This window comes from Macaca nemestrina, chromosome 13 (genome assembly GCF_043159975.1).
Source record: "Macaca nemestrina isolate mMacNem1 chromosome 13, mMacNem.hap1, whole genome shotgun sequence".
In the NCBI taxonomy this organism is placed as follows: Eukaryota; Metazoa; Chordata; class Mammalia; order Primates; family Cercopithecidae; genus Macaca; species Macaca nemestrina.
Window position 1 is genome coordinate 116,875,922 of NC_092137.1, and position 24,720 is coordinate 116,900,641.

The following is a 24,720-nucleotide window of genomic DNA, read 5'->3' on the forward strand; positions in this document are numbered from 1 at the left end:
ATCTGGTGAAAACAAAGCATTCTGCTTTCTAAACTTGGAAGTAAATTGCATCAGCCTTAAGGCTATTTCCCATCTTCATGGACAGTTCTTGTGCCTGCTGACTTGTGACAATAAAAGTCAAACTTCAATCTGGTCGTTTTGGTATTAAGATTAAATTAAACATTAATGGTTTCTTCCAAAAACATATAAACTAAATCACCTCTCAATGCATTAAGAACAATGAGGTAGGCAAAAAAAATAAACATGTGGTTTGAACTTTTTTCTTTCTTCTGCAAGTGCAGACTGTGGTAAAACTGTTGTTGCACTTCTAGGTTTAAACAAAAATTAAACCTTTAACTGAGGCAGTGCTAATACTGTCACACAACAAAGTTCTGGCCATTATACAAAATGCACACGTTTTCTTTTTCTTTCCTTTTTTTTTTTTAGAACCATCTGCACATGATTTAGGCAACCTGGTACACAGAAAAATGACTGAGTTCTTGGCCAGGACCCCCCACCCCAAATCCAAAGAAACAAAATGGGACCCCTTAACCCACCCCACCCCAACTCCCAAGCCCCACCCACAAAAAAGTTATCCTAGTAACTGTGTCTTTCACATTTTATAAATATTAACTTCTTAAACCTGCATCTTCTTCTTTGTCCACATATTGTCACATTACAAAAAAGAAATGTCAATTAAATACACTGTTAATGTTACTATATTAAATCTGCTCTCTGCTTCAGCACTCTGCTCCTTTTACCACCACTTCTCACCTCCTTGTGCCCACTGCCAATAAAACCAACGGCGTGTTCATGGTCGCCACTGTCAGACACCCACAAGACAGAGTCATTCAGAGACAAGGAATTCTGGAGCTGGAGGAAAGGTGTTTGCTTTCCAGTATGATGCTCAATCCCAAACACTGATAGCACCTGATGGTAGAATCTGAACAGCACCAGCTGCATTGCAGCCTTGATTTATTTTGGAGTAAGAAAAAAAAAAAAAAAAAAAGAATGGGGATAAACTGGTAAAACAGGAACAGGAAGGAGGGGAGAGAACCCAACACGTGAGGTCTGCACACACAGCTGTCCTGGTTGCCCTCGGTGCAGCTCCAAGCTCCAGTTACAAGGAATTCCAAGTTCTCAGGATCTTGAAGACTCTGGAGGCCAGTAATCCCTGGATCACACTGCTTCTACCAGCTCAGAAGAGAAGTCCTGCCTAAGGTCATGAAATAAACCTGACTGCTGCCACCAGACCGAACAGAGGCAAAGAACACCTGCAAAAGCCAGAAAAGAGAGGGCATGGTTACCATGGTCATGCAGCACTTCCAGCCAGGGAATCTAAGCCACCATCATCCTCAACACTGTACGAGAAGCTGAGACCCCCAAAGAGCCTTTTCAAAAGAAACTGAGGCCGGGCGCAGTGACTCACACCTGTAATCCCAGCACTTTGAGAGGCCAGGAGTTCCAGACCGGCCTGGCCAACATGACGAAACCCGTCTCTACTAAAAACACCATGTGGTGGCACACACCTGTAATCTCAGCTACTCGGGAGGCTGAGGCATGAGAATCAATCACTTGAACCCAGGAGATGGAGGCTGCAGTGAGCTAAGATCACACCACTGCACTCCAGCCTGGGCAATAGAGGGAAACTCTATGTCAAAAAAAAAAAAAAAAAAAGGCCGGGCACGGTGGCTCACGCCTGTAATCCCAGCACTCTGGGAGGCCGAGACAGGTGGATCATCATGAGGTCAGGAGTTCAAGACCAGCCTGGCCAAGATGGTAAAACCCCATCTCTACTAAAAATACAAAAAATTAGCTGGGCATGGTGGTGGGCGCCTGTAATCCCAGCCACTCAGGAGGTTGAGGCAGAGAATTGCTTGAACCCAGGAGGCAGAGGCTGCATTGAGCCGAGATCATGCCCCTGCACTCCAGCCCGGGCAACAGAGCGAGACTCCATCATCAAAACAAACAAACTAACAACCCACAAAAACCTCTGGGGCGATTATCAATTTATACTTTGTAAGGAGTGACCATCTGCAGCCAATTTTTATTACAACTCAGGCTTGTTACTACTAACTCCTTATATATTGGCATATTGTGAGAACACAAAGAAAAAAATGGATGTTTCTGAAGAGTTATTTCTTTCTGCTTCTACTGTTAACACCTTCTAATAAATAAATGTCTTTAAAAAACACAATGAGCAAAAAAAAAAAAAAAAAAAAAAAAAACACACAATGAACAACAGGGAACACTCCTTAACAACTAATTTCTTTTTAAAAATCAACAAAAAATGTATTAATTCTTCATATAATCCATAAAGTAATAGAATTTTTGTGCCTTTTATTAATATATCTTAAAGGACATGACATGCATGATAAAAATATTTAAGTGCCTGAAATTCAAAGAATGTTATAGTTGCAGCTACGGTAAACATACTTAGGAAGTATAAGCCAACAAGCTGACAAAATCCTGGATTAGGTCTGAGCTATAGAGATTTTCAAGGTCACAGATTTGGGAGATCATCTGTAGGCAAAACTCCACTTGAAACTGAGTTGTAGGGCTGCAGAAGACAGTGGGTGGGGGTGAAGCGACTTTGTGTTTGGGATGTATTGGGCAAGCAGGACCAGCTGCCAAGGACAGATGTGTAGTTTCTTCTTTCTCACATTAAATGATTAAATGTTTAAATCTGAGAACTGGGCTGACTGCTAGTCTGTCAATGTGAGGCAAAAGGCAGAAACGTTCTTCAGAGCCAAGTTTCAAAGGTCTGACTGGACAGAAGAAAGAAAGGGTAGGGCTTAGTAAAAATCAGTTCCACCCTCGATGCCTTCTCCCTTGGCAAACAGGGATGGGTCAACGCCCCTGGCCATCTACCTGCTCCCCTCCAAAGCCAGTTTGAAAGGGACTTCCTGGGAGGAAGTTGCCACAGGAATCGTCCCTGGAGTGATACGGCCAGTTCTGAAAAGCAAAGGGGGTGTGATGCCATGGCGTCTCAGGTGCAGGAGGTTATGTTATGTCTGCATAAGATGATTTTTACTGTGAAACATTTCTGACATGCAAACCTAGGAAGCAATTTCACCACTCACAGACTAACAAGGGGCATCCTCTTGACACACATCAGGCGAGAGGAACCTTTCGATGTAGGCAAATCGCATGGTGGTTCCTTCCACTCACAAAAGAATTTCAGTCAACTCAACTGGCAGCTTTTATCTTCCCTATCTCTAAACTAATTGTTATAGCCTAGACAGGTCATTTAATAGAGTTAAAAATATATATACAAAGCAAAACCCAAATATGTTAATTTCTACAGCGGAAAAATATCTCTGTCCCCTCATAGCAAAAAGCAAAACATAACCCAATCCTCACAAACATGACTAAAAAGCAACGTTTAAAAAGTTCCTTGATTATTTTTATCAAAACTCCAAGGAAATTAATAATCAAACTCCATGCAAAACAAGCCATTACTAAAAGACAGAGTAACTAAAAAGAATCCATAAGAAAACCATTACCTTGTCATTGCGTTCACACAAGAATTTTAGTCTTTGAGCCCTTTTGTGCATGAACACACCATCCAAGTGACCAGTTTCCACAGATCGGATCTCTATGGCCTTCTCTCCCCAGCCCATTGTCTGATTGGATCGAATATACGCTTTTGGGGAGGGAAAAATTACAAACCATTAAAGATAAGGAAACAGCCCTGAAAAGATGTTGCTTATGTGATAAACAAATATTTTTATACTTTTAAATCTTTTTAAAATTTAAAATTTAAATGCCTAGCATTTAAATATTTGTTTTCAAGGAACTCTGCCTTTGTAACCACCTTGTCCATTCTGTGAAGGAGTGACTTGCATCAGTGGTTGATCTATTTCATTCTCCTTAGGCCTTTCATGCCTATCTAGAAAAATGTGCCACTGAGTTTAGAGTTTAGTGCACAGATTTTTATCAATCCAATCACGAGAGAAGGCAGGGAAGAGAAACGATGAGTGATCAGAGACAGTGACTTAACTACAATAAAACCAAAATAGTTTTGGAATAGAAACCCATGAAAATGTCAAATATCAGTCTTTATTACTGAACGCAAACTAGGAAACTATGCACAAGGCTGTTTGTAGTTACGGCTCTACCATTCTCAAGTGCAAATAATTTCCCTTTCTCTCCGTCTCCCTTTACCAATTCGTTACCAATTCTCTGTCTCCCTTTACAAAGTGGTCAACAAAAACATGTCCGATTTTCCTGTGGATGTTTTAAGGATTAAATGAGAGATTATGATAACAGGATTTTTAAAGTATAAAATAATTTCTTGGATTTTGTTGTAAAATAGACCTATGACTATTTCCACGGACTACAATCTAACTTTCTACCATCTACTGCCAACCACTCTGTTCAATGGTAGCCAAAAGGTCTGAAGGACATATAAAGTCAGCATGATAGATACATGCAGTCTCAGACACGGCTCCACGTTCACTAATGCTGCCTTTCCCAAGTTCTCCATACCTACTGACGTAGGCATCTCTCCCCACTGTAGAACTACATCCTTGGTGATCCTTCCATATGTGTTTACATAAACCCCCTCATCTTCATAGCACACCAAAAGCTCCATTCCATCTGTATTGGGGAGGATGATGATTGCATGGGGTTTGATGCTACACTGGATCTAGAGAACAGGAACAAAGTACAGGGAAGAATGTCTGTGGTTATTTCCAGCCCTGTGAAAGTGCTCAGTAAGACTCTTGGTGAATGCACTGGTACCATATCCCTGGTGATAAATACAGCAATTAGATAACATTTGAGAATACTCATGCAAAATATATCCCCAAGTCTGCTCTTTCCCAGTAATATACTCTACTGACTCACATCTCCTGAGGCCCATGAAACATATTTGGATGCTGGGCTCCAACTGAGAACCACTCCCAACCCAGGGATGTTCTGGCCTGCCAGCAACTGCCCCAAATCCATCCCATGTTAGTCAAAGCAAGGGCTAAGAGGTTTTCACAAGGGCTCCACAGAGCCAGGAAGGTGGATTTCCACTTGTCTAAGAGCTTGGAGCTACTGAAAATTGCTTATCATTTAAATACTCACCCCCACACCGAGGGGAAATGAAGAATCCCTGCTTGTGTTAGTTCACTAAGCAGAGTAAAGAAAAAAGTCAAAACAAAATGAAGCCAGTCAACCAACCATAGAGTGTGGGTTCTTTCTTACGTGTGTTGGTAGATAAATGTCATAGACTGATCCGGAATCCACATCAACAGCATGGAATCCAGCACAGGATCCATAGATCACTTTCAACCTCTGGCCTTCCTCAACAGTGAGATCCACCAGTAATGGCTTATGTACCAATTCTCCAAATGACTGCAAAGAAGCCATAAGAGAGAAGTGAGAAGATGAAGGAGAACTTACTTCTAACAGATCAAACTAGAGAAGACCCAACATACTCAGTTATTCCATTACTGAGCCACACTGGCAACAACCGTAAGCAACAATACTCTACAAAATTAGTCTTTATTATGTTTTTGCCTGTTAATTAGCATCTGGAAGATACTTCTTCCAGAAGTTATGTTCCAAATCTCCCTATCCAGACCAAGATTTCTGCTCTGTCACTTACTGTGCTGTTGGCTGCCTTGATCAGAAAAGCATGCACAGTAAAATAGCGAGGACTTTCCCAAGCATACTACTCAACTATTCAAATGCACAGGAGAGCAACAGGAGTTGTAGGAGTCACACACTGAAAACTGTATCACTATTACCATACTAACCTCTATCTGAACTATAAAGATCTCTAATTTTCTGACTAGACTAAAATGGTGAAAAGGCTGTATGTGCTACAACAGCTTGGATTGTGCTGGTGGTCTCCGTTTTTCATTGACATCACTACCCACAGTTCACAAGACTAGGATAATGAAACAGCAGCTTTAAATCAGGTAATATGTATAAAACCAACTAGCACGGTACCTGGTATATAAAGAATATCAAGGTCAGATCTCAGAAGATAATATAACTGTATAACCAATTACCTTTATTCAGTAACACTTGGATTTATTTTTTAAGCAAATATTGTAACTCCATTTATCCTGTTTCACTGGGAAATCAAGCACTAGGCAATCCAAAAATATAAATTTTCCAAATAAATTAAACTTACCCCTTCAATAAAATAAAATAAAAAAACTATTCTAAAAAGCCAATCACCAGGCAATGTGAGGTATATTTGTAAATTCCATGAGTATTTTTGTGAACTCCCAAATGAAAACAGTCCTAATTTTAACACTAAGTACTCAATCATTTACTTTCCTAAAACTGTATACATGCAAAATGGCAAAAACATCTTAATTTATACATTAGTTCAGATGTTATACCTGAGTTTTTTATTTAAACAAAAATGGAATCATATGAAATATTTTAACGTTTTTCACTTACTATATAATACTGTTCTTTGTCATTAGAATTTCTGTAATTTAATTTTTAATTAGTATTTTATGAACAGATATACCTTAAAACTGCCCGTCAGACACAGTTTTGTTATCAAAAACACATCTAAATCTTTATACGCATCCATGACTCAGGTGAAGGTCACCTTTTTAACTGGAGGGTGGAAGTGCTGTTCTCTCTTCCTCTGTTACCACATTGCCACATCAATTATAGTGTCTACCCAACATTCATCTCTCTCTCCTTCTCACTCTGTGGGCTTAGAAAGCAGATTAACTAAGCTTATTACATTACATTACATTAGAAATGGTTTCTTATGATAAAGTTATATGCTATATTAGCACATAGCTTTTATATTAGCAATTTTAACAGTTCAGACTTTTTAAATGTATTCCCTGACTCTTGGTTGCAGCTTGCATGGCCAATACTATTTTAAAATTCACTTGATGTTGTTACCTTAAAGGCCATAAATTTGTGATATGGCTTTGGTGCCCACGCATAGACTTCCACAGAACTCTTCAAAGCAATCACCAGAAATTTGATTCTTTCATATTTTACTGAAAAACAGTAAATAAAAAAGCAAGGGAAGCACAGTCAGTATCAACATAGCCCTCTAAACTGTTTTAGTTGTCTTCTGCAAACTTTATAAATATGCCTTCTATTTATTCATCCAAACAAGCAGGGGAAAAATTCAGAGACAGATCACACCTCATAGTTTCCTTTTCCAACTCTTTAATGTAGTTTGACCATCAATGAGTACTTTCACTAATGATCCTCATCTTCTTATAAAAGATTCCAAGATATTTTCTAATCAAGGACAATGCCAGGTATACCACCCTAAAGTCTTCAAGGGCTCAGTATCACTCCAAATGAATAACAACATGATTGATCCGCCAAGAGACTTCTGAAACATACAGAGAGACTGAGGTACTCCTTACAACTTTCCCGAGTCCTGCATGGGGCTCACACAGACCGAGGAAGAAAAAAGGCTTATACTAAAATATTCAGGAGTCTTGGATTCTACCAACAGAAGTATCTGTGCACAAGTCCAAGTATCACTAAGACCATTTCCTGATCTACAGAAGTAGTAAAACTGCCTCCTTCCCATAGCTATTTTGGTGCCCTTACTGCCAGGCAACTCTGACAAAACAGGTACTCCCAGGGGTCCCTGAGTACATGTGACTTACTAATGCAGATTCATGATTTCTTTACAAGCTGACATCACACCACTACTTGATTCCTTCTTTGCGCATGAAAGAGAACTTGTTAACTGATAACTCCCCTTGTTAAACTCTACGTATTACCACTGTTTAAATAAATCAATAAACAAACATTAAGACACAAAGGTTTCTAAGAGTTTGACAAAACCAGTACTGTTTCACAGACATCTGCGATGATAGAAATTCTCTGTATCTGTACTGCTAATATGATGACCACTACACACATGGGGCTACTGGACACCTAGAATGTACTAATGATATTGAGGGTTAAATTTTAAGGTTTACTTAATTTTTGTTAATTTAATATACATTTAAATAGCTCCCTGTTCCTGGTGGCAACCATAATGACAACGAATGAATGATATTATCCACACTTATTTCCTGAAAATACTTATGATTCATTCTGTACGAGTGACAGGCAAAAAGACTATTGTTCTGTTCTGGGGGAGAAGCCCAACAGACTTTTAACATGTCTGCCTCTTGCTCCCCCTGTAGGATAATCCATTCATGTACATTTCATCTGTTATGAGCTGTTTCATTATATTTAGCCTTAGATGATTTTAGTTATACCTCAACAAATAAAAACACTTTCCACTTCCAGAAAATCCTAATCCTAAAATCTATCCTAAGCAGATAGTTCTCTTTCCCGTATCATCAGAATCGTCTGAGATACTGAGGCAGCTTCCACAATCACCACTAACCAATGAGCTGAGGGGTGCAGACAGACTACACGAACAAGGCAACGCCAAGCATGACAACATCCCTGCGAACAGAGGAACTGATGATGTACAGATTTTCATAAACACAGAAAAAAGAAAACACGCAAGCAGAAACATTCAATAGGTCCGTAACATTAATCAGTTTTAGGTATATAGAAAAACTTCCTGTTTAAATTCTGTTAAGAATATCACATCTTTCCCATAAAACTTTAATTTAGCTAAGGTCCATTTTTTCTCCCGTATGTCTAACATTTGTCCCAGTATTTTGTTTTTTTCATATTTAAAAAAAAAAAAAAAAATGGTTTTGATTAGCTGGGCATGGTGGCAGGTGCCTGTAATCCCAACTACTCAGGAGGCTGAGGCAGGAGAATTGCTTGAACCCGGGAGGTGGAGGTTGCAGTGAGCTGAGATCACACCACTGCACTCCAGCCTGGGCAACAAGAGCAAAACTCCATCTCAAAAAAAAAAAAAAAAAAAAAAAAGTTCCGGTTTTGTTTCTGTAAGATTTTATTTCATGAGAATCACTGCTTCATGCCAAGGAGAAAAAAACAATACAATTGCCATAAAACACTGACTGGCCAGCTGGGCTCACTTACTAGTGAGGAGCACAGTAGCTGTGCACAGGCACTTAATTCAAAACGGCAGGCCATAAGCCCTAGAGTCAAACTCTCAAACTCTCTTACCAGTGCCTGCCAAGGACCTTCAGACCTCTAAGTGGAGAATAAGCCTGGCATGTAAAAAAGGACTCAAGTCAGCTGGCTTCCACTGGCAAGATTTCCTTAAAGAGGTTACCGTGAACCACATCTTACAGAGGACAGGAATGTGGACTGTCAAAGAGGAGGAGTGGAAAGACTCTCACAAGATGAACAGCGTAGGGGAGACTGAGGGTGGAGTGAGTTGCAGGGACCAACTCTGTTATGCATATAGGTGCACAGAGGGAATAAGACAATGTCTAGATGAGACTTCAATATTAGAATGTGCCTTGGAAACAGAACACCAGAAATGATTCACGTGTTTCAGAAACAAGTTTATTATTACAAACTTCCAAAAAACCCGTGAAAATTTAAAGTTTAAAATTCAAACTGAACTCTAATTAAACTCTGGAAAAACAAAATATGACGCTTCTAGAACTTACCAACTTTATAATGTACACATCCTTCCAAATCCCCTACGGTTGTCCATCCCTGCTTCTTCTCAACTTCTGGATCATTGTGAAGTATTTTATTTCTTAACCAGGACAAATAGTAGACACGTAACTTATCCTTTTTGCCTAGCAAAACAAATATAAATATTTTACGTGCATATTCAGAAGTAGGTCTCATCATTAATAACAATAGTAACCCAAAGAAACTTCTACAAAGAGTACGTATCATTTCCTCCAAGAAAACCCCTTTGTTTCAAAGTTTTACCAGAAACTCAATTCAGGTTGCTCAGATGGACTTTTGAAATCCCTACAGAATTATCACTGGGTACAGGCCTGGGCTAGAGGGAAAGTTTTTAAAAAACAATAAATTCACACTTATGTAGATGGGTAGTATCAATAAACTACAAAGTAATGCAAATATCTGCATAATACAACCAAAAAAGCTTATAAGATGCTTTCACATGTACTATGCCATCTGATTCTCAAAACCCTCTAGAGTAGCTACTATCTCCCATTTGACAGATGAGCACAAGGGTTAAATCAATCACTTAATGCCAGCACTTAAACCTAGGGAAAGGCAAGTCACAAGCTGGAGATGTGTACCACAGAAACAGCTGACAAGGGAGTCATATCCAGAATATGTAAAGAACTCCTACAAATCAAATAGAACAGGAGATAACCCAATAGAAAAACTGGACGTGCCACTGTAACCGGAACTTCGCAAAAGAAGTGATCTCAGAGACACACAAAAAGATGCTCGTTCTCAACAGTAATAACGTGTGTTAAAACAATAATGAGATGATTTCATACACCTATTGGAATGTCTAAAATTTAAAAGACTGACAATATCAAAGGTAGGCAAGGTGTGGAACAACTAGAAACTTCAGAAACTAGTGTGTAAACTGTTAGAACTGCTTTTGTAAGTTTGGCATTATCTATTAAAATAGGACATGTGCATATCTTACATATGATCTGGTAATCTCTCTCCTAATGTAAGTGTATGTGTATGCCCCCAAGTACACCAACAGGAATGTTCATAGCAGCATGGTTCCTAATAGCCCCAAACAGGAAACATTAATCTCTGAATGGATAGTAAAATGAGTAAATACATTGTGGTGTAGTCATCTAAAGGAACAAAGAGAAACTACAGCTACAAGCAACAACAACATAAACGATGGTGGGCAAAGCCAGCCACACACTCACATCAACAAGCTAAGAAGAAAAATCACATGATCATATCAACAGATGCAGAAAAACATTTGACAAAACCCAACACCTACTCACAATAAAAACTTTCAGGAAAATAGGAATAGAGGAGGAACTGCCTCAATTTGGTAAGAAACATCTACCATAAAACCCTACTGCTAATGTCATACATGACGGCAAGAAACTAGATGCTTTCCTTGTAAGATAGACAACAAGGGAAAGATTTCCCTTCTCATAACTCCTAGTAAATATTATATTGGGTGTCCTAGCTAATGCAATTAGAAAAAAAAGGGAAATAAAACGTACAAGGACTGGGAAGGAAGAAATAAAACTGTCTTTCTTCACAGAAGACATGATTGTCTACATAGAAAATCCTGAAGAACCAATAAAAAAAAAAAAATCCAAAACCAACCAACCAACCAAAAACCCTGCTGGAACTAACAAGCGATTATAGCAAGAATTATAGCAAGGTTGCAGGATACAAGCCTAATAAAATAAAAAGGTTGGTCACTTTCCTGTATTTCCTGTTTACCAGCAACAAACCATTAGAATTTAAAATTAAGACTACAACACCATTTATACTAGTACTTAAAAAAACAAAACGGGTACAATAAATCTAATAAAATTAGTCCTTTGCTAGTTTTATTTAAAGAAAACTGCAAATTCTGATGAAATGAAAGAAGAACTAAATAAATGGAGAGAGATTTCCATCTTAATGGATAGAAGATTCAGTATTGTCAAGACATCAGTTCTTCCCAACTTGATCCATAGAGTCAATTCTAATCAAAGTCCCAAGTTATTATGTATGTATCAATAAGCTGACTCTAGAGGCAAAAGACCCAACACAGTCAACACAATATTTAAAAAGAACAAAGTTGAAAGACTGACAGTACCTGACTTCAAGATTTACTATAAATCTACAGTAATCAACACAGTGTGGTTATTAGCACCAAAAGAGACAAATACATAAATGGAAAAAAAAGAAAAAATGAGCCCAGAAATAGAACTATATGCCAGGCGTGGTGGCTCATGCCTGTAATCCCAGTACTTTGTGGGGCAGACGTAGGCGGATCACAAGGTCAGGAGTTCGAGACCAGCCTGACCAACATGGTGAAACCCCGTCTCTACTAAAAATACAAAAATTAGCTAGGCATGGTGGCACGTGCCTGTAATCCCAGCTACTCGGGAGGCTGAGGCAGGAGAATTACTTGAACCTGGGAGGCGGAGGTTATGGTGAGCTGTGATCTCACCAATGCACTCCAGCCTGGATGACAGATCAAGACTCCGTCTCAGAAACAAGAAACAGAACTATACAAATATAGTAGTAATCTTTGACAAAGGAGCACAAGCAATTCAATGGAGAAAGGCTGGTCTTTTTAACGAATGCTGCTGCAACAACTAGATACCCACATGCAGAAGAAACCACCACTACACAAACTTTGAAACTTTCACAAAAATCACTTCAAAATGGATCATGGACCTAAATGTGAAACACAAAGCTATAAAGCAGATTCTAGAAGGTAACAGAAGAAAATCCAAGGGACTCTGGATTTGGCAATGACTTTTTAGACACAATACCAGAAGCACAATTCATGAAAGAAAAAGCTAGTAAGTTGGACTTCACTAAAATTAAAAACTTCACTTCTGTAAAAGACATCATTCCACAGCATGAACAAGCAAGCCACAAACGGGCAGAAAGTATCTGCAAAACACATACCTGACAAGAGACTTAAATCCAAAATAAAATTCAACAATAAGAGAGCAACAATCCAATTACAAAATGGATTAAAGATAGAAGAAATACCTCACCAGAAGATATACATAGGAGATGTACCATATGTCATTAGGAAACTGCAAATTAAAGTGAGATATGCCTATTAATTCCTACACCCCTTCAGAATGGCTAAACTGCAAAATACTGAAAAAATGTTTAGAAAAAGTCTCAAAAAAAAAAAAAAAAAAAAAAAAAAAAAAAAAAAAGACATAGCCGTCACTAGAACACATACTGTTTTATCATTAGATAAAATTAGTTCAATGAAGGCAAAATCGACCTAACGTGTTCAAAGTCTGGACAGTGCTTGCCTCTGGGGGCAGTCCCTGGGTGGCTTCACAGGGCAGTTTTGGGGTGCTGGCAATGTTCCATGTCTTCAGACGGTGGGGCTATCTGGATGGATTCTGAGTGTGACAGCTCACTGAGCTGTATGCTTATCTTACTTTCTGTGTATGTCATACTTCAGTATCATCCTTTTAACTTTTGGGGAATTGTTTGCAGGAAAATATTCAATACATGTTAAGAGAAGAAAAAGACCACATAGTTTTACATATAATGTTTTGTTTCCATCTTGTGAGATATATTTACAGAAAAGAGGAGAGGGAAATACAAAATGTTAGTAAGAGTTACCTCTGAGATTGGGGTGACATTTTGTTTTGGTCTTCCTAAGTTTTTTCTATTTTTGAAGCTTCCTACAATTGACATGTACTACATTTATGATTGTGAAAACCATTAAAAGCTAATAAGGAAGGAAAAAAAACAGAAAAGTAGAACAAAAAATGATTACTGGTATCAGCTGATTATAATGGTTAATTTGTTTTCTTTGAGACAGGATCTCACTCTGTCACCCAGGCTGGAGTGCAGTGGTGCTATCACAGCTTACTGCAGCCTCAACATCCCAGGCAAAAGCAATCCTCCTGCTCTGACCTCTCAAATTGCTTGCATTACAGGCATAGGCCGCCGCACCTGGTCTCAGCTGATTACTGATCCCCATGAACTGTCTAGTTTCACTGGATCACTAAATGCAGATTTGTTTTCTCCAACTTAAATAACTACCAGCCATCAGAACTCTAGTTTTAAATGGCTGTTTCCTCATTTAAGTATAAATAGTGAAATTTTTGCATTTCAAGAAACTCCTTTACTTAACAACCAAAAGCATATATGAGAAATAAAATAACTACAAGCAAATATGTTACATAACAAGCTTGTACTAACAAGCAGATAATTAAATCAAAACCATTGGTGGTTTCATAAGTGATTATAATATCATAAGTGACTGTAAGTGGTGGTATACAAGACCCATTTGAAGTCTTACAATTTTGCATACCATTTGACCAAGCAATAACACTAATTATTAGGAAATTATGATCTATGTAACATGGTATGCGCCTAAAGGTTAAGTAAGCTACCAGTATATCTGTGAAAAATGTTCACATGAGAGAAAAAAAAAAGGGAATATACCTAAAGGGCAACAAGAGAAGATAAGTAAATACATTTTAATACATCTATGCAAGGAAACAGCCTGTGGTCATATACAATGGAGACCATGGAAGGATGTTCAATGGCATGGAGAAAGCAGACTACGTGTTTTGGACAATCAGGCCTGGATGGGATACACCCGAACTTCAGGACAGAGGTTGCCATGGACAGGTAGATGGGGGAGGAACAGGGATGCTGACTGTATATACAACAGTGTACTGTGACAACTGTTCAAACCAGCGAGTTATAGTTAGTACGTGGGTGCCATTATTCCTATTATCCCCTGTATGTTTGAAATATTGTATAACCATTTTTATGCAGATTTTTTCCCTTAAGTGTATAGTGAGTGTGATGTATGCTTAAAAGACTGGAAGTTAAAAACTTACAAAAGTTAAAAGATATGATCTCTGGATGATTTTACTTTTTATTTCTCCTAGTTGTTTTCCTGTAGTAGTTTATATTATACAATTTACACTAAGAAAAATGCTCTTCTTAAAAAGAGACGTAATTGGCCTGGCGCAATGGCTTGCGCCTGTAATCCCAGCACTTCAGGAGGCCAAGGTGGGCAGATCACGAGGTCAGGAGATTGAGACCATCCTGGCTAACATGGTGAAACCCAGTGTCTACTAAAAATACAAAAAATTAGCTGGGCGTGGTGGCGGCGCCTGTAGTCCCAGCTACTTGGGAGGCTGAGGCAGGAGAATGGCGTGAACCCGGGAGGCGGAGCTTGCTGTGAGTGGGGATCGCGCCACTGCACTCCAGCCTGGGCGACAGAGCGAGACTCTGTCTCAAAATAAATAAATAAAAATAAAAATAAAAAAGAGACATAATTGTCTTAATTCACATAATAAAAACCATAATACTATACTTTTACAATAACGGCAAAGAATACTTCCTTTTGCATGTACAAAAATTAGCCGGGCGTGGTGGTGCTCGCCTGTAGTCCCAGCTACTCAGGAGGCTGAGGCAGGAGAAATGCTTGAACCCAAGGAGGTGGAGGTTGCAGTGAGCCGAGATCACACCACTGCACTCCAGCCGGGCAACAGAGCGAGACTCTGTCTCAAAAAAAAAAAAACAAAAAAAAAAGTCTGGTGGAAAGGAGTGGCCAGAGACCTACATATTGGATAAGGCAAATGAAATCTAACAAGCAACTGGGCAGAGAGAGCAGTGAGAGATGCCAGTGAGAAAGCATACATTCGTATGCTTCTCAAGACTGCTTTTGGAGGAGCCACAGATCAAATGCGCGTGTGTGAGTTGCATCTGAATACATCTTCAGCTCACATGATTGTCAAGCCTCGATGCGGCTGTATCTTATTTAATCAGTACATCAGAGAATGAGCTAACTGAAGTTTAGTGTGTAAAGCTACAATACTGTTAAGATTGTTTAGTGTGCAAAGCTACGACATTGTAAAACAACCTTGTAAAGCTACAAGATTGTTAACAATAGTGTTAAGATGGTGTCACATATTCTGCTTTACAAAACAAATACTCACCAGATATTGTCACCAAGACATTCAAGCCCTCAAGTACGTCCATTTGTTGAAATCGTCTTCGGTTGATCAGAGGATAGACCTTCCCTTGGCCACTTCTGTCCAGCAGCATCAGGCCACTCTCTGTACCCACTAGCAAATTCACTCCTGTTTCAGGGACACAGAAAGGCCTCAATTTTATGCTATGCTTGGCAAATCCCCAGGTTGCACAGAAAGGATAACATCATCTATTTGGAAAAAAGTGCAGCTTCCTTAATTCACCCAGAAGAAGAAATCCTTAAAATAGTCAGAGGTCAAATAGTTAAAGTAACCAATCCTGTAACACATCACCATGTAGCAATGATGCTGACATATTTAAACATAAGAAAGGATAAGGGAAAGAAAAAGAAACCCTTATCCCATCAATTTCCTTAATAATCCATTAGTTTCTAATTCTTCCTCAGTTCCTCGAGAATGTTATATGCTGATTATTTCCTGTCTTTACAGATTCTATGTCTAATTAGCCACATCACACATTTGAACAAACCTTCACCTGATACCATGATCTCTTTGTGCTTCCTTATCTTTCATTGGCAAATCTCTGGAATGGGCCACATACAGCCCTCAAATCCTTAACAGCTTACGATTTGGCTTCCATCACTCACGTTTAAGCTTTTCTTAAAGATTACTTTCCACCATCATCAAGAAACAGCTGCACTCAGTTCTCTTGTCCCTCCATTTCTTAGGACTATCAAAATATTGTGACCTCCCCATGTGACTCACCCTATTTCTCTAACCTTGTACTGTCACAGTCTCCACACTCTTCTGCTGTGATGTGACATCTCCTTCCTTGTTTCCACACCTGCCCTCTGCTTCTTCAGTGGAGACATTTCCACTGGTGTCCATTTGGTGACACACACACACCTGTGTGTGAGCGTGCCTCAAAACCAGTGACTCCTAATTCCACGCTGCTACTTTGCCTCCTGCTTTCCACCCACTGCAGATCTCTACTGAAACTAGCCTCATAACTTTTGCCATTTCTATCAACAGCTCCCAAGCTGCTCTGCAAAACTAGCTAAAACTGGCCACTAGAGCCAGAGAAAATCTCTTCTCTGTGCCTACTTTCCCTTTCCTCTGCTCTCACAATTGTTCAGGCTTTGGCAGCCTTATAAGTGATGGATAGAGACCTTAATTAAGGTTGTTAAAGGAGCTTCTCTCTACTTTCTCATGATGTACATCCAATCAATCCTAATCTTGCTAAAATACTCAAGTTATGACTACCTTCAAAAACTGCACATTCCATGTAGAAATTGTCCCAAAGGCCTTGGGCTGGCATCTAAGACTGATTACCGCTTGGCCAAAGCACTTCTCCCTCTTGATCATTCATGTATTTCCCCAAATGCTCTTGTTCCTTGATCTAGAACCTTCACTGTCAGAATCACCTTTGTAACATGTAGCACAGACAACCTTACATTCCTAGGGAATTGGATACATGTATGTATGTGCTGATTTCCTCAGTCATCAACTCATCAAGACAAGGAATAAAGTATTTGTGTAGAGGGAGTGAGGGGGAAGAATATCATGGCACACACACGTATGCCCACACCCCATTTCCAGATAATTTGAAATAAATAATTGTGACGGCACTGACAGAACAACGCTCCTAGAACTGTCTCTCAGTTCGTGCCTGGTCCCCTATCGAGTTGACCGAGTTGGGATTATCCAAACATCTGGAGGAGAGTATCCACCCAAGCAATGCTTGTGGGGATACTGATTTAATGCTTAGAGATTAAAAAAAAAAAATGCTGTACAACTTAAAGAAAAATATTTAAATATGTAATATGTGATTCATTTTCATATAATTTTATTTGTGAGGTTGGCCATTCTGCCCTGACTATATCCTTGTCAAGGTGGAACTTATTTGAATATTATGCTTAGTGTGTTCCCTGCATATATCTAGGCAAATTGATCTAAAACAGCTCAGGAATTATTGGCAGAAAAGACACATACTTATTGATAGAACTGCTGCCAGACAGATACCATTTCAAAGGTTCTATTTTACACAATATTTTGTTATTTTCCTGGTCAATCTTCAGTATCAAGTAGATTTTTTTAAACTCCTATGTCAAGAATCTGGTAATAACTACACAAAATATGAGCCTTGTGACAAAATATTATTTGCATTTCTAAAAATAAACATATAAACATCAACCTCAAGATTTTACAGTGAGAAGGAATGAGGGAGTAACAAGATAAGCTGAAGACTCTTTTCAAAACACAAAAGCTGAAGGTATTGTGGCACTTACACTCTATCTTCTACTTCTCCATGATTATTTCCAAATTGTATAATTGTACAGTTGTATAATTTTATAAAGTACTGAATGCTAATCGTCAAAAGAATATAGTCACTGTGAAGTCCTTGGAAATTACGAGCATGAAAAATGAAAAATACTGGGTTGCATGTTGCAGTAAGTTTTTATAAATATACTTCTCCAACATTTCCACTGCTAGATATGATTGAATTTTATAGTGAAAACAGTCAACCTCAGGGTTCAGGGGTACAATGTACACTATTGAGTATAATGTGCACTATTTGGGTTGATGGTTACACTAAAAACCCAGACTTCACCACTATACAATATATCCATGTAACAAAACTACTACTAAAAATTTGTTCAATAAAAATAAAATGGAGATTAATCATTCCAATATTTGACAGTTAAAATGAGTCAAGCATATACATGTGCCACACCAGTCTGCTAATACACCACTCTGCATGTGACAGGAGATGGGCATCACAGAAGTCTTCCATCCTGTCTATCCACAAACTATTCAAAGCAGTACTTCTCTAAAAGACCAGCCACTGCTCAGAATAAAAATGAAAGTGTCAGAGTAGTGGCTAGACACCTACCCCATAAGGCAGCACACAGAATTTCAGAGTTAAACCTCTTCTTGTATTTACGAATCTCTGGGGTATCACTCTGTGGCCTAGTGTTGGTAGGATTCACATTGACCACTGAGCCTTTCCGGGTAGGATCTTGCCTTATGGCTTCTGGTCTCATCCCATCACAGGAAAATCCCACTGAAACACAATACATTTGAAATTATTTTCTGTACACACACACATCATGCCTGCCTCCCTCCCCCAATACACTTCAAGTAAATATTCATGTGGTATAACCAACACTTTGTCAAAGAGAAGGTATCTGTAAGCAATATATATGGAAAAAGGAAATGGACTCTGCAGAGCATTGCCAATAAGGCAATCCAACTGGGATGGGAAGTTTCTGTACCTGAGGTCTGTGCCTGTGAACAACCAGCTACACCTAAGCCACCCAAAAGAGCAACTCAAAGATAAAGTCCCATTTGTCAGCTGCTTTCTTGTTGCTACTGTACTTACCCACAGAAGTCACTGTTGTTCCACTAGATGGAGAAATCTGTAGTAATCTGGGGTCTATAAAAGGTGTAAAGGAGGAGGAAGATTTGTGTTTCTGGAGTGTGCTACTAGCGGACTGAGTCTGCAATGTAAATTTCAATGTTATTAATACAACTGGCATTTTAAAAATGAACATTAAAAATATACATTTCAATTCACTTCTGTGTTGCACTAACTATTTCCCAATACTTTGCTCTATTTCTCTTGCATCATTACCCCAAAAAATGCTCTGCAGGGAGCTTCCACATGGCATAGCAACCCTCAGGGCAGGCTGCTTTACTTGGAACCACTGCAGGAGCCATGTCTCTACCAGAGACATTGCTCATTTACAAAGCGGTGCTGCAAGCTACCAATGAAATCTATATTTCGTGTGCCTAGCTTTAAAACAAATTAAGTAAATACTTATAATGAAACTCCTAAAGGAGGTCTGAAATGTCTATCTCAATTCACCCATTTCTGAATTTATTCTCCTACCCAAAAGAGTCCAAATAACCTATGCTGGAATATTGGCAATTATTAATAATTCTAGTTATTTTAAATTGAGCCTCTTGCCAGAAAGCTACAGAAGCTTTGGCTACTGTTGTTTTAGGTGCATCACCATTAAACCCATACCAAATGGGGACTCATTAGTGAAAGTGCAAATGACAAAAGAAGGCACATCCTTTTGATCTTTTAGGAGCACTAGTGTTTTGGTTAATAATGTAACTTAAGACAAAAAAACACAAAGAAAGTGAAACAAATTGTTAAGTGGAAATGTAATGACAATTAAAAACAAAACAAACAGAAAAATAAATTTGCCGGTTTAGTGAGTTAAGGGTTATAGTAAAATACTGCACATTAGAGCGAAATGGAGCAAAGTTTAAAATATAAATATAAGGAGGAATGTGAGTGTAGGTGGGAAATAGATCTCAGGAGAAAAAAGGAACATGTCTGATCAAGTGCTTTTGTCCTGTACCATTGGACCCCTCCATGGACACCGAGAGTCGCCATGTCCTAGAGCCCATGCCCTCCCCGAAGCTTCCCACCTGAATGTCTGTCCCCTGGCAGCTTCCCTCCCTGTCCCATGAGTCAGTGGCCAGTCCAGTCGATGCCAAGCCTGTCTAGGAAGCGGTTGACTTGCCCCTGCTCCTCAGGAGGAGAGGATTTTTCTGATTCTTTCTAACCTCCCTCAACTGGTAGATAAAGGCACTGAAACCAAATCTTCTGTGGAATCAAATCACTTGTTTAATTCAGTACGGGTGCTCGAGTGGGCTACGTCACTACACCTGGAGTATAACCCTGTTCAAAGAGCAAAGAATCACCCAGACTGAGCTAACACCCAGACTGAGCACCACAACCAAGCCTTCAAAGGAGCACACAGATTTCCCACACAAAATTTTAAATTAAAAACAAGCTCAAACCTTTGCCCTTCTTGCTTAACATCCTAATTTTTTCTAGGTTTCCCAAAAATAATTCGGCTTCTAAACCACTGAGTGATTATAAATTTCAAAGAACGAAATCCTTAACAGAGTTGGTGAAAACAAGTGAGAGTAATCAACCAACAGCCACCCCCAAAACAAGGAAAAAAAAAAAACAAAAAACACCAGCTCTGTTTGAAAGAGACTCCTGTACAGGATAACAAGTTTGTCCAGGTAAGGCCAAGCCTGCTGAACCGAATCTTCCTATATTTTATTTATTGGATAAAAAGAATGAAAAAGGCAGATTCCACAAATGACTATAAGAATTTCATGCCAAATACATAATATGGATCTGAGGATACAGCATTTTATTTAGACTTTAAAAAAAAAAAAAAAAAAAACTAGATAAAGAAAGCCATGCAACTATACTTATCTAGAGAACAGTAAACAGTGAACTGGCAAGTTTTGGGGAGCTGATCTAGGGTTAAGGGGTTTATATGCAGATCTGAAACATGTTACTTGGGGTTGGGGAGAAGGGTAGGTGACAGAGAAAGCAGGGTGGGAAGGGAAGGGGTGAGGGTGTTGGAAAGGTCTCCTTTGCAAACTAACTCCTAGGCAGTGCTGGTCTAACCCCAGGAAAGCAGCCAGCTGTGGTGCGAGACATACCTCATTAGCAGTGAGCTTGTCCTGGGGTGTCTGTGGGGACATGGTGGGTGTCGGCTGGCTGGAGGATGGGGAGGAGGAGGTGGAGGAAGTGGAGGAGGAATGGCTTTGCTGTAAGAGATCTGGCAAGAGGTGAATGCGACCGGCAAAGCCATTGCTCTCATGATGGCTGGCACGCTTTTGGTCAACTGTACTCTGTAGAAAAAACAGGCACACTTGTCTCGCTCAAGCGCAGCTCAAATTGCCTATGGCCCTATTGATAACTGCTTTGTTTAAGGTGCTGCGTGACTTATAAATTCTGCTAAATTACCAAGGAAAAACCAAAGAAATTAGCCTGAACTGCTCACACTTCCTCACCAAATGCCTAACTTGAGCCAACAGAATTCAAAGTACCTCATCTGGTGGCTGCACAACTCGAGCAGTGAGTGTTTGTTTAATCTGGTTTATCTGTTGCGCTAGCTTCTGTTACCAAAACCAGTATCCTTTTTTTTTTTCTTTTTAAATCTTTCTTTGTAAAGCTCCAGAAAGTACCTGTGGATTCTCTGAATCCTGGTCTTTTCCATGTTCTTCCTACTTTCCATCCGAATGCATTGCCATAGCATGAAACACAATTAGGGCAAAGTCCAAAATACTAAATAGGTGCCCTGTTCTATTTAAATGAGAAGCGCATCACTTTAATTAAGTCTAAGCTAAGAAACGAACAGACAGTTAAAAAGCTTAGTGATCCAAACTGAGCATATCTGGGTGGCACACATTTAATTATTCAACAAGTGAAAAACTAACATTTTGGAACACAGAAGAGAAACCTCCCGAACCCTTCTGCTCTCCGAGTCTCTGGGCCTGTGATGAGGCTCGTCCTGCCTGCCTCACCCGCTCCCGCTGTGGCGCTGCAGACACTCAGAGCCAAGCGTGCTCTGCAGAGCCAAGGTGGTTACTCTGCCAGACTCCAGACCTGCTTCCTCACTCTGCGAGCCTGTTTAAGGACTCCCTGTGGCTTCTCTCCCCCTCAGACATAGACTGTGAGACTCAGCGCGGTGCTTGAATGAGGGCTGCCGCAGACATGCAGAGGAGCAGCGATGTGGGGTGGAGACTACTCGCTACCTTCCGGGCATGCAGTACACACCTGCCTCCCTAGCCCCCGACACTTGACACTTGACCCTCTGGGACTTGTTAACATGAAAACAGATGATGATGGAGAAACAGCATGAGTGAGTGAATGAGCAAGTGGGTTAATGACCACAGGAGAAGCTCAGCCTCTGACGACAGAGAAGACACGGGTACCTGGCGGACGATTAGAGTGCCCTCCTTGGATGGGGTCATGGCCGGCTCACTTTCTACATCATCATGGACAATCATGGTTTTCACAGATTCCGTTTCACCATTGCTCAAATTCAGAGATGACCTATAGAGACAAAATCCAGAAGTGAAAGGCCTTAATCTCTGGAGTCAAGGAGATCCTGTTTATGCTTTTTGCCTTCTCAAAATCAAAACATGAGAGGAGGCTACCGGTATAAAGCCTCCTCCAAAAAAGCAACTGCTTAGCTTTCTCCCTTTAACAAAGAACTTCCTTCCAGTGCCATTTGTTTCTGAGCAAAAACTTAGAATGAGTAATCACAGCTCATTAAAGTAGTTATATCAAACTGAAATTTCCCCTGGATCATATATCCTCCAATCAAAAGGAAAAAATAAAGTACACGCTGGGGTGCTGGGGGAAGCACTGACACATGCACACACCAGCGAGGAGAAGGGGAAACACAAGGCGGCCTGCTGCTGAATCCATGAGAACTACGTAGCAAGTGCTCATGGGGTCACGCAATAGTCTAGGCACAACTGGGTCCCAGCGGAAAGCAGGCTCTGAGAGAAAACTCTCATCAGCTCTAAAAGAGGCCGGGGACTGACGCTGCTCTGGTGTCCTCCGGTCCCGAGGTGGACTCGTCGGCCCCTTCCTGCTCCACATCATCGTCCTCCTCATCTGTCGTCCCCGACTCCTCACTGGATGAGGAGTAGTCCGTCACTTTGTGAGGTGGCCGTACATCTTCCACCGCTCGAAGCTCTTTGGCCAGTGCAGTCAGATCCTAAAGCAAAGGACAGAGAAGAGAGAGTTAAGTAAGGCAACAGGGGGGCAGGGACAGGAGAAGATGAGAAGTTCTTTAACCATAAATTGCCACAATGTCAGTTTTGTAAGACTTTTGTAGAGTAGTTACCCAGTTTCATAAGAAAGTGAGCTCCTAATGGCTTTTGATAGAAAAGACCAAAGAAAGTCAAGAGAGAGATAAAAAAAAAAAACAGAAGACACCAAAAAAAAGTCAAAGATGTCATACACAGTTCAAATCCCATGCCAATAAAAAAACACAATCATCTGCTTATGATAAGCTCACAGTATTGTTGTTTTTTAATATGAGGTAAAATTCTAGATCAACAAATGTATATACACAGACCCCTGGGCTTTGTTGTAAGGACGTCTCCCCATATGACAAAGTCTTCTTTAGACGTAGCAACGCTCTAGTTAAACAGGCCTGATATAAAAGGTTTTGAGGGATACATTTTTATTTTACTTCAACTTTTATTATTTAAAAACTTCAACGCTCTAAGGTTTAATATTTAATAAATGTTTATATTTACTATTTGTAGGATATTTATGAAATTTTAATAAATATTAACATTTTACTATAATCAACATTTTAGGTTTAATATTTTATTAATAAAAGTTGTAGAAACGTAACTTCCCTCCCACAACTCTTTAAATCAGGCCTATTTAGCTAGAGGCTTGCTTTCTGGACTGCCCCCTTTAAAGAAGACTTTGTCATATAGGCATGTGTCTTCACACCAAAGCTCAAGGATCTGTGTATATACGTTTGCTGATCTAGAATTTTACCTCATACTGAAAAACAAAAAAAACAAAAAACTTCAAACCTACATTACAATGAAAGAGGAGTGAAGTGAGCACTAGGATGCCATTTACATCTCACTTCACTGACTGTTCACGACCTGCCACATTCATGGACAAGTCCGAGACACATGAAGAGACAGTGGCAACCCTGAGTGTGGGGGCAGGAGGCTATGGGCGTCCCTATCGCCCTCCTTCAAGCCTTACCACATCCCCCTGTAACACCACCTATGAATAGGAATATCCGAAAGAAAAGAAACCAGTAGTGGAATTTGTTCCAAAGGCTTCGTTTCCCTTTACTCTTCCACACTGAGGTATTCTTAAGATTCAATCAATCCACCAAATAATAATTTTCAAGAGTGATTACTATTTATACTCCACATTTTCATATAAAACTCCAAATTCATCTTTTTTTGGGAATTTTATTTAAAAGTAACCACTTTTTTAAAAGGCAGTCTATGTAATTCTTTTTGTCTTTTATTTCTAGCAGTTCCAACTTGGTTTTCTTTTTTTTTTTTTCCCCACAGTTGAGAATGTTTCTTTTCTTTGAGCTTGAGCCTCTGAAATTACAGTGATTGGACTCTGAGTCTTGCTATTAGTATTTCGTGGTGATAGCTGCAGCTTTTTAAACAGTTACTCAAAAAAGCTACATTTAATAACAATAGATACAGCAAATGTTATGTTAAGAAAGCTGGAGTAAAGTTTAAGGTTTTTAAATTCCAGAAAAGAACAAGAAGTCAAGTTGAGGAAGGAGCAGGACCGCAGCTTGAATACAAGCTGAGCTGACAGGCGGTCGGAGTGCTGCTCTGAGGCGGAACTTTTCAGAGATGGCGCTTACCACTTCGCCCTTCGGGACAGCGCAGTTTCGTGGAGTCCGAGAAGCCACCGTTGATGAGGAATGCACAGTACAAGGAAGCACGGGAGAAAGAAGGG

At 39.7% G+C, this 24,720-nt stretch overlaps 1 protein-coding gene across 50 annotated transcripts in view; it reads right to left on the reverse strand.

Annotated features, from left to right (window-relative positions):
* Nucleotides 1-396: 396 nt before the first annotated feature.
* The window catches only part of LOC105490119 (mitogen-activated protein kinase kinase kinase kinase 4), a 190,852-nt gene continuing 166,528 nt past the window's right edge, over nucleotides 397-24,720 (reverse strand). For 17 of the 50 annotated variants that reach the window (XM_071077214.1, XM_071077206.1, XM_071077199.1 and 14 more), the window contains 12 exons: nucleotides 22,800-22,975; nucleotides 22,182-22,302; nucleotides 20,904-21,095; nucleotides 18,805-18,922; nucleotides 18,316-18,486; nucleotides 15,429-15,572; nucleotides 9,471-9,605; nucleotides 6,853-6,953; nucleotides 5,152-5,325; nucleotides 4,471-4,630; nucleotides 3,486-3,625; nucleotides 397-1,253 (listed from right to left, as the gene is read on the reverse strand). In XM_071077214.1, coding sequence (XP_070933315.1) covers nucleotides 1,170-1,253; nucleotides 3,486-3,625; nucleotides 4,471-4,630; nucleotides 5,152-5,325; nucleotides 6,853-6,953; nucleotides 9,471-9,605; nucleotides 15,429-15,572; nucleotides 18,316-18,486; nucleotides 18,805-18,922; nucleotides 20,904-21,095; nucleotides 22,182-22,302; nucleotides 22,800-22,975 — 1,716 coding nt within the window. In that variant the 3' untranslated portion in view covers nucleotides 397-1,169. The remainder of the gene's footprint in view (nucleotides 1,254-3,485; nucleotides 3,626-4,470; nucleotides 4,631-5,151; nucleotides 5,326-6,852; nucleotides 6,954-9,470; nucleotides 9,606-15,428; nucleotides 15,573-18,315; nucleotides 18,487-18,804; nucleotides 18,923-20,903; nucleotides 21,096-22,181; nucleotides 22,303-22,799; nucleotides 22,976-24,720) is intronic. The other 33 variants (XM_071077211.1, XM_071077210.1, XM_011755466.2 and 30 more) reach the window with 3 other exon arrangements.